This window comes from Heloderma suspectum, chromosome 3 (genome assembly GCF_057233095.1).
Source record: "Heloderma suspectum isolate Gila_16-S chromosome 3, 16-S_ref, whole genome shotgun sequence".
Taxonomy (NCBI): Eukaryota; Metazoa; Chordata; class Lepidosauria; order Squamata; family Helodermatidae; genus Heloderma; species Heloderma suspectum.
The window spans coordinates 296843824-296859512 of NC_139460.1; the positions used below are offsets into that span (position 1 = coordinate 296843824).

A 15689-nucleotide genomic window follows, 5' to 3' on the forward strand; every position below is an offset into this window, starting at 1 on the left:
TCAAACATGAGATGGCAAGATTGAACATCAACATCTTGGGAATCAGCGAACTAAAATGGACAAGCATGGGCGAATTTAATTCAGGTGACCATTATATCTACTACTGTGGGCAAGAATCCCTTAGAAGAAATGGAGTAGCACTCATAGTCAACAAAAGGGTGGGAAAAGCAGTACTGGGGTACAATCTCAAAAACAATAGAATGATCGCAGTATGAATCCAGGGCAAACCATTCAGCATCACAGTAATTCAAGTCTATGCCCCAACCACTGATGCCGAAGAAGCTGAGGTTGATCGGTTCTATGAAGACCTACAACACCTTCTACAACTAACACCAAAAAAAAGATGCCCTTTTCATCATAGGGGATTGGAATGCCAAAGTAGGAAGTCAAGAAATAACCGGGATAACAGGCAAGCATGGCCTTGGTGTACAAAATGAAGTAGGACAAAGGCTAATAGAGTTTTGCCAAGAAAACACGCTGATCATAGCAAACACTCTTTTCCAACAGCACAAGAGGCGACTGTACACATGGACATCACCAGATGGCCAATATCAAAATCAGATTGATTATGTGCTTTGCAGCCAAAGATGGAGAAGCTCTATACAGTCAGTAAAACAAGACCTGGAGCTGACTGTGGCTCAGATCATGAGCTGCTTCTTGCAAAATTTCGGCTTAAATTGAAGAACCTAAGGAAAACCACTAAACCATTCAGGTATGACCTAAATCATATCCCTTATGAATATACAGTGGAGGTGAGGAATAGATTTCAGGGATTAGACCTGATAGACAGAGTGCCTGAGGAACTATGGACAGAGGTCCGTAACATTGTTCAGGAGGCAGCAACTCAATCCATCCCAAAGAAAAAGAAATGCAAGAAAGCAAAGTGGCTGTCTGATAAGGCTTTACAAGTAGCTGAGGAAAGAAGGGAAGCAAAAAGCAAGGGAGAAAGGGGAAGATATACCCAACTGAATGCAGAGTTCCAGAGAATAGCAAGGAGAGACAAGAAGGCCTTCTTAAATGAACAATGCAAAGAAATCAAGGAAAACAACAGAATGGGAAAGACTAGAGATCTTTTCAAGAAAATTGGAGATCTCAAGGGAACGTTTTGTGCAAAGACGGGCATGATAAAGGACAAAGAAGGCAGGGACCTAACAGAAGCAGATGAGATTAAGAAGAGGTGGAAAGAATACACAGAAGAACTATACAGGAAAGATCTGAATGTCCCTGATAGCCATGATAGTGCGGTCACTGAACTTGAGCCGGACATCCTAGAGAGTGAAGTCAAGTGGGCCTTAGGAAGCATTACTAATAACAAAGATAGCGGAGATGACAGTATTCCAGCCGAGCTATTTAAAATCCTAAAAGATGATGCTGTTCAAGTGCTGCACTCAATATGCCAACAAATTTGGAACACTCAACAGTGGCCACAAGACTGGAAAAGGTCAGTTTACATTCCAATTCCAAAGAAGGGCAACGCCAAAGAGTGTTCAAACTACCGCACAATTGCGCTCATTTCACATGCCAGCAAGGTGATGCTCAAAATCCTACAAGCTAGGCTTCAGCAGCATGTGAACCGAGAACTACCGGAAGTACAAGCGGAATTTCGAAGAGGCAGAGGAACTAGAGATCAAATCGCCAACATTCGCTGCATCATGGAGAAAGCAAGAGAATTCCAGAAAAGTGTCTATTTCTGCTTCATTGACTACGCTATAACCTTTGATTGTGTGGATCACAACAAACTGTGGCAAATTCTTAAAGACATGGGAGTACCAGACTGCCTTATCTACCTCCTGAGAAACCTGTACGAGGGTCAAGAAGCAACAGTAAGAACCAGACATGGAACAACCGATTGGTTCAAAATTGGGAAAGGAGTACGACAAGGCTGATATTGTCGCCCTGCTTATTTAACTTATATGCAGAGTACGTCATGAGAAACACCAGGTTGGATGAATCACAGGTCGGAATTAAGATTGCTGGGAGAATTATCAACAACCTCAGATACACAGACGATACTACCCTAATGGCGGAAAGCAAAGAGGATCTAAAGAGCGTCTTGTTGAGGGTGAAAGAGGAGAGTGCAAAAGCTGGTTTGAAACTCAACATTAAAAAAACGAAGATCATGGCATGTGGCCCCATCACTTCCTGGCATATAGAAGGGGAAGAAATGGAAGCAGTGACAGATTTTATTTTCTTGGGCTCCAGGATCACCGCAGACAGTGACTGTAGCCCTGAAATTAAAAAACGCTTGCTCCTTGGGAGGAAAGCTATGGCAAACCTAGACAGCATAGAAAGAAGCAGAGACATCACCTTGCCGACAAAGGTCCGTCTAATCAAAGCTATGGTTTTCTCAGTAGTAATGTATGGCTGTGAGAGCTGGACTATAAGGAAGGCTGAGTGCTGAAGAATTGATGCTTTTGAACTGTGGTGCTGGAGAAGACTCTTACGAGTCTCCCTGGACTGCAAGGAGGTCAAATCAGTCCATCCTAAAGGAAATCAACCCTGAGTGCTCATTGGAAGGACAGATACTGAAACGGACGCTCAAATATTTTGGCCACCTAATGCAAAGAGAAAACTCCCTGGAAAAGACCCTGATGCTGGGAAAGATTGAAGGCAAAAGGAGAAGGGGACAGCAGAGGATGAGATGGCTAGATAGCATCACCGATGCAATTAATAGGAACTTGAGCAAGCTTTGGGAGAGAGCAGAGGACAGGAAGGCCTGGCATGCTACGGTCCATGGGGTCATGAAGAGTTGGACATGACGTAACGACTGAACAACAACAACAACTCAAAGTCTGGACCTAAACCCTATTGAAATGTTGTGGCAGGACCTGAAGTGAGCTGTTCATGCAAGGAAGCCCTCAAATGTCACTGAATTGAAGCAGTTCTTTAAGTAGGAATGGGCCAAAATTCCTCAAAACCAATGTCAGAGGCTGACCAACAGTTACAGGAAATGCTTACTTGAAGTCATTGCTGCTCAAGGGGGCGCCACCAGGTACTGAATCTAAAGGTTCCTATACTTTTTCACACATGGATATTGAATGATGAATCAGTTGTGGATAAATAAATGTTGAAAAAGCATCATGTTTGTGTATCATTTATTTCCTCAGGTAATCTATTGTTCTTTATCTATAATTATGGGGTTAGATTCAGATCTAATAAAGTTTAGGTTAGAAATGTGTGACAATCCTAAGGGGTTCACAAACTTTTTTTCACCACTGTACTTGTGCTAAGTTTTAAGTAGAAAAACATAGCTAAAAATAATTTTTAAAAGGCTACATTTCTCTTTAGCTTAGGTCTTATGAAGACTGGGCCAATATTCGCTCTGCAATAATCACACTGCAATGATATTTCTGGAGCTGCCAAAATCTACATGGTTTGTGTTGTTTTTGCCAAAGCAGCAACTGATCACAGGCAAAAAAGGAAGAAACAAGTATCCTGGCCTTCCACTAAGAAACTTCCAAATTTTTGATAAAAGGAAAGAAGGGTGCAAGGTAGATAAGAGATTCCCTTTGATCCTAGCAGCATTCCAGATTCCAGCATCATGATCGGTAGTGGGGCCATGCATGCTTCCAACAGTGCTATTCCCCTCCTGCCCTCATCAATGTGCTATTAGTGTTCTTGGGCATCAAAGTATAGCTGGGGGTGGGCGTACAGCCTTAGCCCTGCTGCTTCCAAACACCGGATGGGCAATATCATTTCATTTTATTTATTATATTTCTATACTGCTCCATGGCTGAAGCTCTCCGGGCGGTTCACAAAAAAATGAATGGATGAATGAATGAATGAATGAATGATGAATAAATAAATGAAATATCACTGATCTTATACCAGCTCTGTACACACAGCCTCCATAGCTGGAATTTCACATACAGCACCCATTCACACATCCAGTTCCTCATCCAAATAGGGATGCATGCACAGAAGTCTGTTTCTGCATACATATGGCCCCTGAATCAGCCTTCCCCAACATGGTGCCTTTCAGATGTGTTGGACTACAAGTTGGGGAAAGCTGCCCTAGACTGACTAGAGTGCCTGTTCATATATGCAGTTTGCAAATGCTCCCTGTTTTATACAGTCACTTTTCTTAGCAGTAAGCCTGCTCATTTCTGACTCTCTAGTTCCTACAGCATCATGGTGAAAGTAACCATTTGCTGCAATTTTATCTTGGACATCCAGAGCAACATCTGCTGGTAGAATAATGTAAATGCAAAAAAAAGAAAGAAATCAGAAAGAAAATAAACAGCACTATTGTCTTATTGTTGCTGTTGTTTTTCTACTTCCAATTACATCTAAAAGGAGCCCTGCCTGGATTGCTTGCTGAGTATATGCCACATGTAAAGTTTGATGCTCCTCCACAGTAATAGCACTGTGTATATATCAGTCTGCATGGCCCTTTGCAGAGTACCAGAGGACTGGTCTCTTCTTGAAGGAGCTTACGATCTAAAATGCAACAGATGGGAAACAACGAAGAAAAGGCAGGGCTAAGCAGGGAAAGAATATGCAATTGTTTCAGTTACATGTACTCAGGCTTGGCTATGGTCTTAGTTTCAGTAGTGTATTGGAAGTGGGAAGTTGAGGCAAATGCTTCATGGGAAAGGTGGGTTTTGAGGAGCAATTTGAAGGAGGCAAGAGAAGGAGCATCACACAGGTGTTTAGGAGGCAGTTACAAGCATACAGGGCAGGCAGGTAGAAAGGATGGAGCCTCTGGAGGGAGCAAAACACCTTCTGACAGCTGAAGATGGTGGAATGGGAGAAGTGAAGGTCACAGGCAGGGAAGTACGAGCAGAGAGATGTGGTGGGCAAGGCCTTGGAGATCATAGCGGAACTGTTACAAGGCCTATAAACTCCAGTAAAATGGCTATGTAGAAGGAAGTTGCCTTGGGCAAACCCTGCTGAAGTGAATGGGAACTGCAGAAAAGCAGTACTGAGGTTTATGGATTCTTATATATACTACTTATTCATTCAATTTTGTTAGGAGTCCAAACTGACAAACTGAAATTATTTCTTAAACAACCAAACACACACACACACACACAAGCAAAGGAAGGAAAGGTTTACTCGCAGTTTTAAAAACCTGAAACTCTTAATACATTCTTTTCTAGGCCAAAAATACCACTTCATCTGTCTTTCCCTATATTTTTCTGCTTAAGTTTTGCAAATCATGAGAAGCCCCTGAACATCCTGTAACTGAACCATTTGCTGCTTGTCAACACCTGTGTAGAACTGTGATGGTAAAAGAGGAACCTACTACTCCAGATAAGGAGATCACCACAGAGCAGTTACATTATAAGAGTAGGTGAGGAGGACATCACTTTACTAATGTGTTTTCAGATCTCATGCAGTTCCCTGCATATCTGAAGAAGTGCCCACCTGTAATACCTTTGCCTCATTTTCCATGAATCAAAAATGCAGGGATAGGGTGTGCATAGAGTCATAACCCAAGCCTGCAAAACTTGTGACCTATCAAGCTGAACACAGCCCACCAGGTATGTATTGTGGACAATCTGGTATCTGTCTTAGAAGTACGCTATAACAGGATGGGATATCAGTTCAATCTGCAGGTGGATAGGCTGTGAAATTCACAGTTAAATGGTGTACTGTCAGTTTGTACTCTCTTGTAGGCACTCCCTAGAGAGTGACATTTTGGGTTATATAGGAAGTCACTACCTACTTGGAGGAGAAGTGGGGTAGAGGTGAGGGAATTATTCACATGGATATAAAGTTTAGACCAAGGATAGGGAATCTGGCCCATGAGCTGGATATGGGGTCTCTCATCAGGCCTGGCAGCTTCTCCCCCAGGCCCTGCCCCATCTCTCCAGGCCTCCCCCTCCCCCCAGTCAGGAAATCTCTTATATTTAATCAGCAGCTGATAGTAGATAAGATATTTCCCTTGCTTCCCCCCCCCCCAACAACGCACTGCATTTAGGTTTTTTTACAGCCTGTACTGGTGCAAGTAAAGGCTTTCAAAAAGTCTAACTGCAGCAAAAACGGGCATTTTCAGGGTGGGGGTTGCTGTTGGGGAGGGAAAGGCTAGCCCCTCCTCTCCAATGCTGCACACACGCACCCCTTGAGAAATTTCTGGTCCCTGCTGGATCCAGGCTTTAAAAGGCTTTTTAAAAGCCCAATTGCAGCAGGAGCATTTGGGGCGGGGGGAGGATCACCGCTACTAACCCACTGCTCCCTACTGCTACTAAGCCACTGCTCCCCCTTCAAAAATTTCCCTTCCTGTAGTGCAATCAGGCTTTTTAAAAGCCTCCGGTATGTGTGTGTGTGTATGTGTGTGTGTGTGTGTGTGTGTGAGAGAGAGAGGGGGAGATTGTAAGAGTGAGGAGAGAGTGACAGTGAGAGTGAGCATATGGAGTCAGGGAAAACATGTTGGGGGCCATTGTTGGCATGCAGTCGCCAACTTGCTCGCCCAGAGCCAATTTGGTCCTTGGGCCAAAAAATGTTCCCCTTTCCTGTTTTAGACAAAATCATTATCCCCTTCACACATTACACATGTGAAGGAAGTCTACATATTGAAAGGGAAGTGCAACCACACTGCCTGGTCCCACCCACAGTGTTATGCGCACTGGCTAGACCTACCCCCAATGGCCATATGCAATGTGTGGACATAAGGCCTGGAGCCAGGGAGCAGTGTGATGTCAGAGGCGGGGCCAGTAGTAGGCCCCCATTTTCCCTCAGTCATGTGGAACCACCTTCATGTGAGTAAAGGTGGCTATTGTGAGTGAACGTGACATCTAATAAGGATGGATTCAGACTTTGTCACTGTAATGTCTGAAACCGCCTTATGTCTAATAAACTTTCAATAATACACTTTCAATAATAATTTTTAAAAATCATCACCTCTATGGAAAGTGCTACAGGACTGAAAAGGCAAATCAAAACAAAATAATTCTCATCTTACTTACCTTGTAAGACACTTTTTAAAATTGTTTCTGTGTGTTCAGCCAGCAGATCTACTTTACTAATTGCAGCAAGGGAGAGATAACTGGACATGTTTCTGCACAGTTCTTTATTACCCCTCTGGAGAAATTTCACTGCCACTGGGACAGCCAATGCCATGATGGGAGGTCGATTATAATTCTGTTGGGGGAAACAGAGGCACCCAAAAAGCAACACTTATTGCAAAACACTGTACTAGTACTTTCCTAGGCTTATTTAGGCACTTCCTTTTAATAGTAGCTCTAAAAATGATCACAAGTAAATGTTATTAAAACACTGTATAAAGCTTATAAATAAGTGTATTATGGACTGTAACTTAGGATTGTTAGGGTTTAACTGAGAGGTGAAAAGATTATCTCTAACTGAAGCCTAATAGCTACTTTGTAACTGAGGCCTATGTTTGCAGTCTGCCTGCTGACAGTAGGGATGTATGGATTGTGTAAATCTGTTCCGTCTGTGCTTCATGGATTGGCAGGCGCCTTTCACTCCATTGTCTGCCCATTGGTAGAATGTGATTTTTTCCCAAAGTTGCGCAAATATGCATTTTCACAAATGCACATTTGTGCAAATCCACATGTGTGAAAATGTGCAAATTTCCCCCCAAAGTGCATGTTCATGCTTGAGCCTATGGGGGAAATGTGCATTTTGGGGTGAGTTTCTTCAATTTTGATTATTTTTCTATGACGAAATTCGGGAAAGTTAGAAAAGCAGTCTGCCAGTCCTCAGAATCCATCAAACAGAGGAAAGCCAGTCCAGTTGCGGAATCCGTGGGTCGGATTCATTAAAATCTGAACTCAGTGGTTCCATTGTAGATTTCTCCAACATTCCTAGCTGACAGTAAAGCTGCTACTGTTGCGACCAAGGAAGCAGTTATGAATCTCAGAGGTTCAGTTACTCTTGTCAGTGTCTATACTAGGTAGGAGAATTAAAAATTTCTGATAGGCCAGTTAATGAACAGTCTTTTTATTCTCATGGGCTAATAAATATAGACTAATAGACTGGCAGCTAACAAAGTGTTAAAACGTAATTGGTCGGAGGGTTCAGGCTAAAGTGTGGAAAAAGGACAGTCCCAGCACTATCCAGAGTCAGTCAGATCCGTTGCAGCAAGATGGTCAGTTTAGGCAGAGAAGAGCCTGATGAAGGAGAAGATAACAGCATAGCCTAAGGAAAGAGGCAGTAGAAGGGAGCTGAAATCATAGAAGGTAAAAGCTGTGAGCTGCTAGGAGAGGAAGACTCCAGAAACAGTTCCAAAGAGGGGCTTCTTGCTAGATTGCCAGCAGAAGACAGTTGGCTCAAGAAGCAGTGAGATATCAGGAGGAGACAACTGGGTTACTTCCTTTCTGTTGTGTCCTTGTCATCAAGTCCCTAACCAGAAGAAAACTTCCGAGAGACTTGAAGGAGGCCTGCCAGCTGAAGAATATGTCTCAAGAAGCTGGGAATCCATTATGATAGACAGTTGCAAGACCACATTCTTCCAGTGAGTTCCTGACTAGAGGAAGAACTTCAAGTCTAGACTGAGTTATTCTGGGAGAGCTAACTGGAATGGAGGTAGGAAAATGAGTAACTGGCGATTGGGTTTAATAAGGAAGTGAACTAGGATAAGAAAATAGCTGCTTCCTTATAGAAACAGTACCTTTAAAAGTAAGTAACGGTAAGTCATATTTGTAACATCGAACATTCTATATAGTTGAACACTGTTATATGTAAGTACATTTTAAATGCATGATATAATATTTAACCTTTTCCATATTTGGTGACCATTTTGGTGGGATTTAAGAACATTTCACATGGGGAATTGTAGAAAAACAAAGCGCATATTCACTCTGTTTGAAAATGAAGAAATGGTTTCAGCTAAACTCTAGCTTGATCCAAGTCATTTTTGCTGCCCCTCACACCAAACAGCTGCAGTACATGACCTAAGAGGTGCGCCCCAAGTCCCCATGCAATGTTGCAGAAGATGTGGGAACACGATTCTGGGTCACATACATAATTTGAGAGCTGCATCCAAGCAACATAGGAGGCTGCTTTATGCCAGTCAGACTATTGGTCCATCTAGATTAGCATTGTCTACTCTGGTTGGCAGTGGCTCTCCAGAGTCTTGGGCAGGTTTTTCCCATCACTTGACACTTGGTTCTTTTAACTGGACATGCCTGGGATTGAATCTGGGACCTTCTGCATGCAAAGCATGTGCTGTACCACTCGGCTATGGTTCTTCCCTTTTGTGCCAAAGCAAGGAGGCTAGGTTACACCAGTGGGATTGTACTTTACCCTTCCCCAATTGCTGACCAAGCACCCTAAGTTGGACCATCCCTGGAACTTCTGGTATAGTAACTTAAGCATCTCTCCTTCTCTCTCTCTCTCTTTCTTTTCTCTGTCTTACTTCCTTGTAAAAATATTGCAATGGGGATAACAGATCTACCTGGAATAAACAGCCTAAGGAGCATCAAAATTAGTGGGAGGCTTTTGCTCATGTCACCTGCATGCATCTTGAACAAGTAAAACCAATTTGATGGCAATTCATACACACCAGTCAACAGGGCCTTTGTTTTGACAAAGTTACAATAACAAGTGAAGTAGAGACAATGAGGGCTTGTTCTGTTTAATAAAGAAGTATATTTTTGGAAATCAACACCCATCTAGGATGAATTTTTTTTTCATCTTTCACTATTTAAAATGTTTACTTGGACCTGGTCCTAGAGTTTTGAAGCTGAAATGAACAGAACTGGGCACACAGAGAGTTTTAATTTGCCACTGCACTGATGTGAAAAAGGGCCTAGAAGTTCTCTCCCTCTCTAATATCATGTTCTTGTTCATTTTGGATGAAAACAGCCAAGAGTCAAAACAGGTTAATATGATTTTTAAAACACAAGCCTGGAGGGTGACTCCTGAAAGGTAGCCAGGGTTAGACAGCAAGAAGCATTTTAGGACCATTGAAAGTATGCTGTTAGGAATGACTGGATTAAACAGTGAAAACAAGCTACAAGGGCAAGTACCTACCCCAGAATTAGAGGGACAACTAAATACCATCACAGCAAAAGAAAACCTTAGCTGAGGCTAAACGTTACCCTGATAGGTTGCACCCTAGGCATTTAATAAACACACACACACACACACACACACACACACACACACTTTCTGGATCAGTCTCATGCCTGATCGGTAAGAAGGAGCAGTCTCCTGAAAAGCTATTTTCTGAGTCTACTTCCATGCTCTGATGTACCCCTGATATACAACGCATTTTGTTTTGTCCTGGGTCTACCTCCTTTATTCGTACTTTTCTAACCCTGCAACTTTCTTTCCAAGCTTAATGTGTCAGTCACTATGAAAATGAATACATCACTGAGGATGGATTTGACCTGATATTGTACCATGTAAGTTGGTTCAATAGAGGTTGTGATTGTATATTTTAATGCTGATAGTGATGGCAGAACACCACCTTATGAGGAATATAGGCTGCAGCCAAAAAAAACAGCACCTCCACATTGGGCACTCTACTTCGCCCTTTGTAACATGTGGTAAAACTTACTCCATGGCCTGACATCAAAATGTTATGCATCTAGCTGATAATAGAGGTGGGAAAATGCACAATATAATGATGTCAGAATTCTGGGAAATTAAAAGGGTGGCTACATCCAGTAGCCCAGCATTGCTTGACTGCAACAAGGTAAGCCCACCAGGACCAACTGAGAGAGGAGTGGGCCCACAAGAAGACACTATGCCTAGGGTGCCCTCAAAAATGGAGCTGCCCTGCTTTGGGGACTCTTTAATCCTGGAAGCTAATCACAGCTTAAACAAAACAGATAAAATGTTGAGGGGAACTTGACAATGGTGAGGCAATATGAGAAGGCACAGCCATCATTAGGGGCCTGGAGATTAAAAACAGACAACAAACCCGCTCACCTAAATTCCCCATGAAAGCTTGTGAATATGAGTGGATTCTGAATCAAGCCAACGGTAGTTCTCCATTGGCCATAAAACTGGTGGTTCATTAATTTAAAACACTTATCATTCTTTGCTCCTCACAATCCATTCTTACCTGCAAAATGCAGCTCATAATATCAGATGCTATCTTTGCATGTGGTGTGTCTTCATCTTTTCCTGAAGGTTTCAGATTGTGCTCTAGGCATGACTCCCAAAGCGCAACAAGGGCTTTCCCATGTTTCTCTATGGACCCTGTCTCCCTGATGGCTGTGGTGATTCGAGTGATACAGATCTCCACAACTGCCTGATCATTGTCATTAGTTTGGTAGTCCTGGTTAAGACAAAAGACTTTGTTAAGCTATATATGGTACCCAAGAGTAATCAGAATGAACCAAGTAGGTTAAATTGCTTACCAGATGATCATATAAACCTATGGGTCTAGTAGAACTTTCTATTTTCTTTATGTCAGTGTCACACCAAAAATAAATAGAGAGAGAGAGAGGAATACCAAACTGTTCTTGAGGGCCACTTTTCAAGTGTTCATCTCCAGTGTTAAGCCAGGCCAGGGCTTTGGATGGATGTACTCAAATCTGGACCAGCCAAAATAGAACATCCTCAATACTTCTTAGTTTGAAGGGGACATTTAACAATTGTATCTGTGTGTTCAGCTTGAGGAAAATGTGGCACTAGTGTGAAGACTTGCCAGGTCCATGTAGGAAGCCAAAAAAATACATTAGAGCATCCTCACTGGGCCTCCACTGCATGGAAGATTTTATTTTTATAACCACCATACTATTGCTGTCATGAAGGAAGCTGACCTTAGAAACATTGTGTTCCACAAATTAACTGGAAGACATCATTTCCCAAACACTGGAGAGATTAATGTGCCTTTATGCTAACTTCATTTTCCCAATGAAAAGTCCATTCACAGTAATCAAGATGGCCAAACTCTAAACAGTAATATTTATACAGACTTCTGTAATGCACTCTACATGGGACGGCCTTGGAACATTGCTCAAAAGTTGCAGCTGGTTCAGAATGTGACAGCTAGACTACTAACTGGAACTGGGCATTATGATCATATTTTATCATAATGGCTCCCAGTCCATTTCCAGGCCCGGTTCAAAATGCCAGGACCAGGTTATTTGAAAGGTACTTGAAGGACAGCCTGCTGCCATATGTACCTACCCAAACATAAAGAAAGTTTTTTGATGAGCTCCCTGCTAGTGCCCCCACCATCTGACACAACCCTGATAACTGTACTTGTACAGAAAGGCCATTGAAAGTTACAGGAGCATTCTCAGGTCAGCCTTGGACTGGAAACCGCAGCCTGGCTGACAGATTCTTTAAAGGGGGTAAATAACAAACCTACAGAAAACTGTACCTCAAAATGTTACTGGAATGCAATAACTGCATAGATAGATAGACAGAAATAGACTGAATTCACAAAGGGTCTGTTGGTAGCAGGGAAGTGCCTTACTGAAGACAGGTAATCCAGGTCTGTGGCCCAGGGCCAGTGTCAAGGGTAGGCATAGTTGGGCACCTCCTGAGAGCCCACACCCCAGCAGGGGCCCACTAGCAAGAGCCCAGTGGAGTTGCTCCTCCTCTTCACCATTGTAATCTGCTTGTTCATCTGCCTCTCACTGTAGCCCAGACAATGGTGGTGGTGAAGAGGAGGAACAGTAGGTGCTCACTGGCTTTCTGCCTGTCAGACAAGTGGCAGAAATTATGAGAAAGAGAATGAGGAGCAATAGCAGCTTGTGACGATGGTTCTCAAAAACCTGCCAAGTGCTCAAAAACCCGCTCTAGTCTTTTGTCACCCCAGCTTCCAGAAATCCCTGAGTTTCTTCCATCCGTTATACTGTAGGAGCAGAATAGGGGCCAAGTGTTGAAAGGGGAAGTCCGAAACAGAATGCGGGGTGGGGGGATAGGGAGAGTGACTCCCTCAATGCCTTTAAACAAGGATAGGGCCAGTGCCTTTCTGAGAGCTAAAGGGGGCCAGCTGGCCCAGATGTAATTGAAGCCCTGGGTGTAAATATTGTAGAAACAAGCCTGAAACATGAAGTGTGGAGAAAATCTTCCAACTGGATAGAAAGTGTTGGCACTAATATAGGAACCCAGCAACTTCTTGGCTGTCAGTGATGGAGGAATTTCCAGCTTGATGGTGGGCCTGGTCTTGACTAGCAATTTGAGCTCTAAGAAGTAAGCAGAAGAAAAAAAAATGGCCAGGACAGGAAGAAAGAGTGAGAGTACAGTGGCATTCTGACTGTTCCATTCCATTGCAGGTAATGCTGCCATAATAATTGGAGTTGAGAATAACGAAGCAAGAATTTGATTCCTTTATTGCCATAGCTTTGCACTACCCAGTTTTTAATACAAAACCTGAACTCAGCAAAATCCAAAACTCACTGTGATGTTGTGTTTCCCCATGGTTTCATTCTTACACTCACGTGCTATTTACCAGTCCTCACTTAGGACAGGACTATGTACATATGACATAATTGCCTTGCTAGATCAGACCAAAAGTCTATCTAGTCCGGTACTCTTGTCTCCACCATTGGCCAGATTCCCATGGGAAGCTTACGAACAGAGCATTATGGAAACAGCCATCTGCTGCTGTCACAACCTAAGATAATCAAAGGTATACTGTTTCTGAACATGGCTGCTCCATTTTTTAGTATCATGGCTAATAATCACTGGTAAACTATTTTCTATAAATTTATCTCTTCATCTTTAAAACCATCTATGTTTTTGTCCATCACACTGTTGTGCAGCAATGACTCCTATACGTTGGCTACACACTGCATAAACAAGTGCCTCCTTTTGTTTTGGCTGGGCCTACAACTGCCATTCAATCTGAATAGATGACCCCAAGTTCTGGAGTCTCTCTGCACCAGTCATAGTTTTATATTCTTCCAGTCGTTTTTCCCAAGCTTAGGAAGTCCCAATTTCTTCCGCATTCTTTTGAAGGAAGGTGTGCTGCACTTTGATCATTGTATTCACTCCTTTCTCCATGATTTCTTGTTTGAGTTGTGGGATGTTGAAGAATACTGATATCTACATTTTTTTCCAGGCTCCATTCACATCTGGGGAGAATTACTTACATAGTTAAGATTCTGAATTTGAAGATCATGGAAGCATTACCCCAGTTATGTATCTCTGATGCCCTCTAGTGGGAACTAACTTGTAAAAGTGTTTATTTTATTTCATTCTTCATTTCTTTTAATAATTTTCAAATGCTATGTACTACACTGAACAAAGTCCTGGTGCAGTGCAGAAAAATGCACTGGTGTAAACAAACTCTGGCAGCCAAATTGGTAGTACATTGGTCTAGGTGGCTTCCTCATTAGACACATATATTTCTAATTTACTGTGGGTTTTCAGTCAGATTTGAGAGGGAAGGAGGGAGATACTAGAGAGAACGTTTTCTTGCCTTCAGAAAAAGAGGATTTCAAGTAGGAAATCTGGAGAGAGATTCTTGGTGAGCAAATATTGTTGGAGCAGATATTCACAAATAAACTTCTCAGCAAAATGAAAACTGCTCCACATCAGTATCCTTTAATACTAGTTATGGTGTATTGTATTTATTGTTTTATTATTCTTTTATGATGTATTGTTTTAAAGTAATGTCATAAGCCACATTGAGAGTCAAAGATTTAAAGGTGAGATATAAATATTTCACATTACATAATCAGACAGTGTATTTTTCAACTGGAATTTTAGCATACTGTCTGCTGAATTCTCTCTGTAGTAGGCACCTGAAACTAAATTCTGGAGTGCATAGATCTGACTGCTAGTAAGATCCATGTGTCAATCCTTTGGATGTTACATTATTAGCAGGGATTCAGAAGCATATTTTTTCCTCTGCAATACTTAATGTAACATCTGAACATCATATGCCAATTCACAAAGGAGGACCTATAACCACTGACTTCTTTTCAGGTGGATATAATTGAGTCTGGTTTGAATCTTTTTTCTTCCACTTTGAAGCCATCCCACTTTCTTCAAAACCATCCAATTTCCTTCCCCGCCCCCTTCCCACTTCAGGCACTGGATGGCTGGTGATTTATTCTCACAATAATCCTGTAAGGCTGCCCATATTTGCACCCATTTTACAGATAGCAAATTGAGGCTGAAATTCTGTATTCATTGTATGTGCATATGACTGTGCATACATTTTCTGATTGATGAGCTCTTTGAGATATTCACATTTTTAATCCATATCATACATTTTATCTCATACACAAAGAGGGAGCATTGAACATTTTACTCACTGGAGATGAACTAATTGTTTTTATTTGCTCAAGAGCTTCTGACAGACATCCTTCTATTTCAGAATCATCTAAGGAGAACAGGTCGCCTGCACGTGAAAGATCCTTCTGTCCCAAAACAAGCCCAAAGAGATGATGCATAGTTGATTGTTCTGCCAACTAGCCAAAGCTTTCAGTGCACCACGTGCTTCAGAGAAGATGAGTGACACACAAATCCATAATCTAAAAGGAGTCCTTCCTCAATGTATACTAGATGCTTTATACATTTTGAGGCCTCTTCTGCCATAGTCTGAGGGGAAGAAATGAAAAGATTACCAATAATATAAATAAATAAATTAACTAACTAACTAACAAACAAACAAATGTGATTACCAGCCCCAACCCTGCCCACCTGCATTCTGATGTGGGGCAGTTATTGAACAACTCTAACATGAGACTTTTTTGAACATGTAAATCAGTTCTACATGCATATTGAACTCAAAGGATGTGGGTGGCCAGCCTTCTCTGGATGGGATGGCAATTCCCCTAAAACAGGGGTGGGGGGACATACGG

The 15689-nt window shown here is 42.2% G+C and overlaps 1 protein-coding gene across 2 annotated transcripts in view; it reads right to left on the minus strand.

Moving 5' to 3' along the window:
- Positions 1 to 15689, minus strand: part of VEPH1 (ventricular zone expressed PH domain containing 1) — a 250480-nt gene that overhangs the window by 160831 nt on the left and 73960 nt on the right. For both annotated transcript variants that reach the window (XM_084847341.1, XM_084847342.1), the window contains exons 3-5: positions 15141 to 15426; positions 10982 to 11197; positions 6912 to 7086 (exon numbers count right to left, since the gene is read on the minus strand). In XM_084847341.1, the coding sequence (XP_084703467.1) occupies positions 6912 to 7086; positions 10982 to 11197; positions 15141 to 15278 (529 nt within the window). In that variant the 5' untranslated portion in view covers positions 15279 to 15426. The remainder of the gene's footprint in view (positions 1 to 6911; positions 7087 to 10981; positions 11198 to 15140; positions 15427 to 15689) is intronic.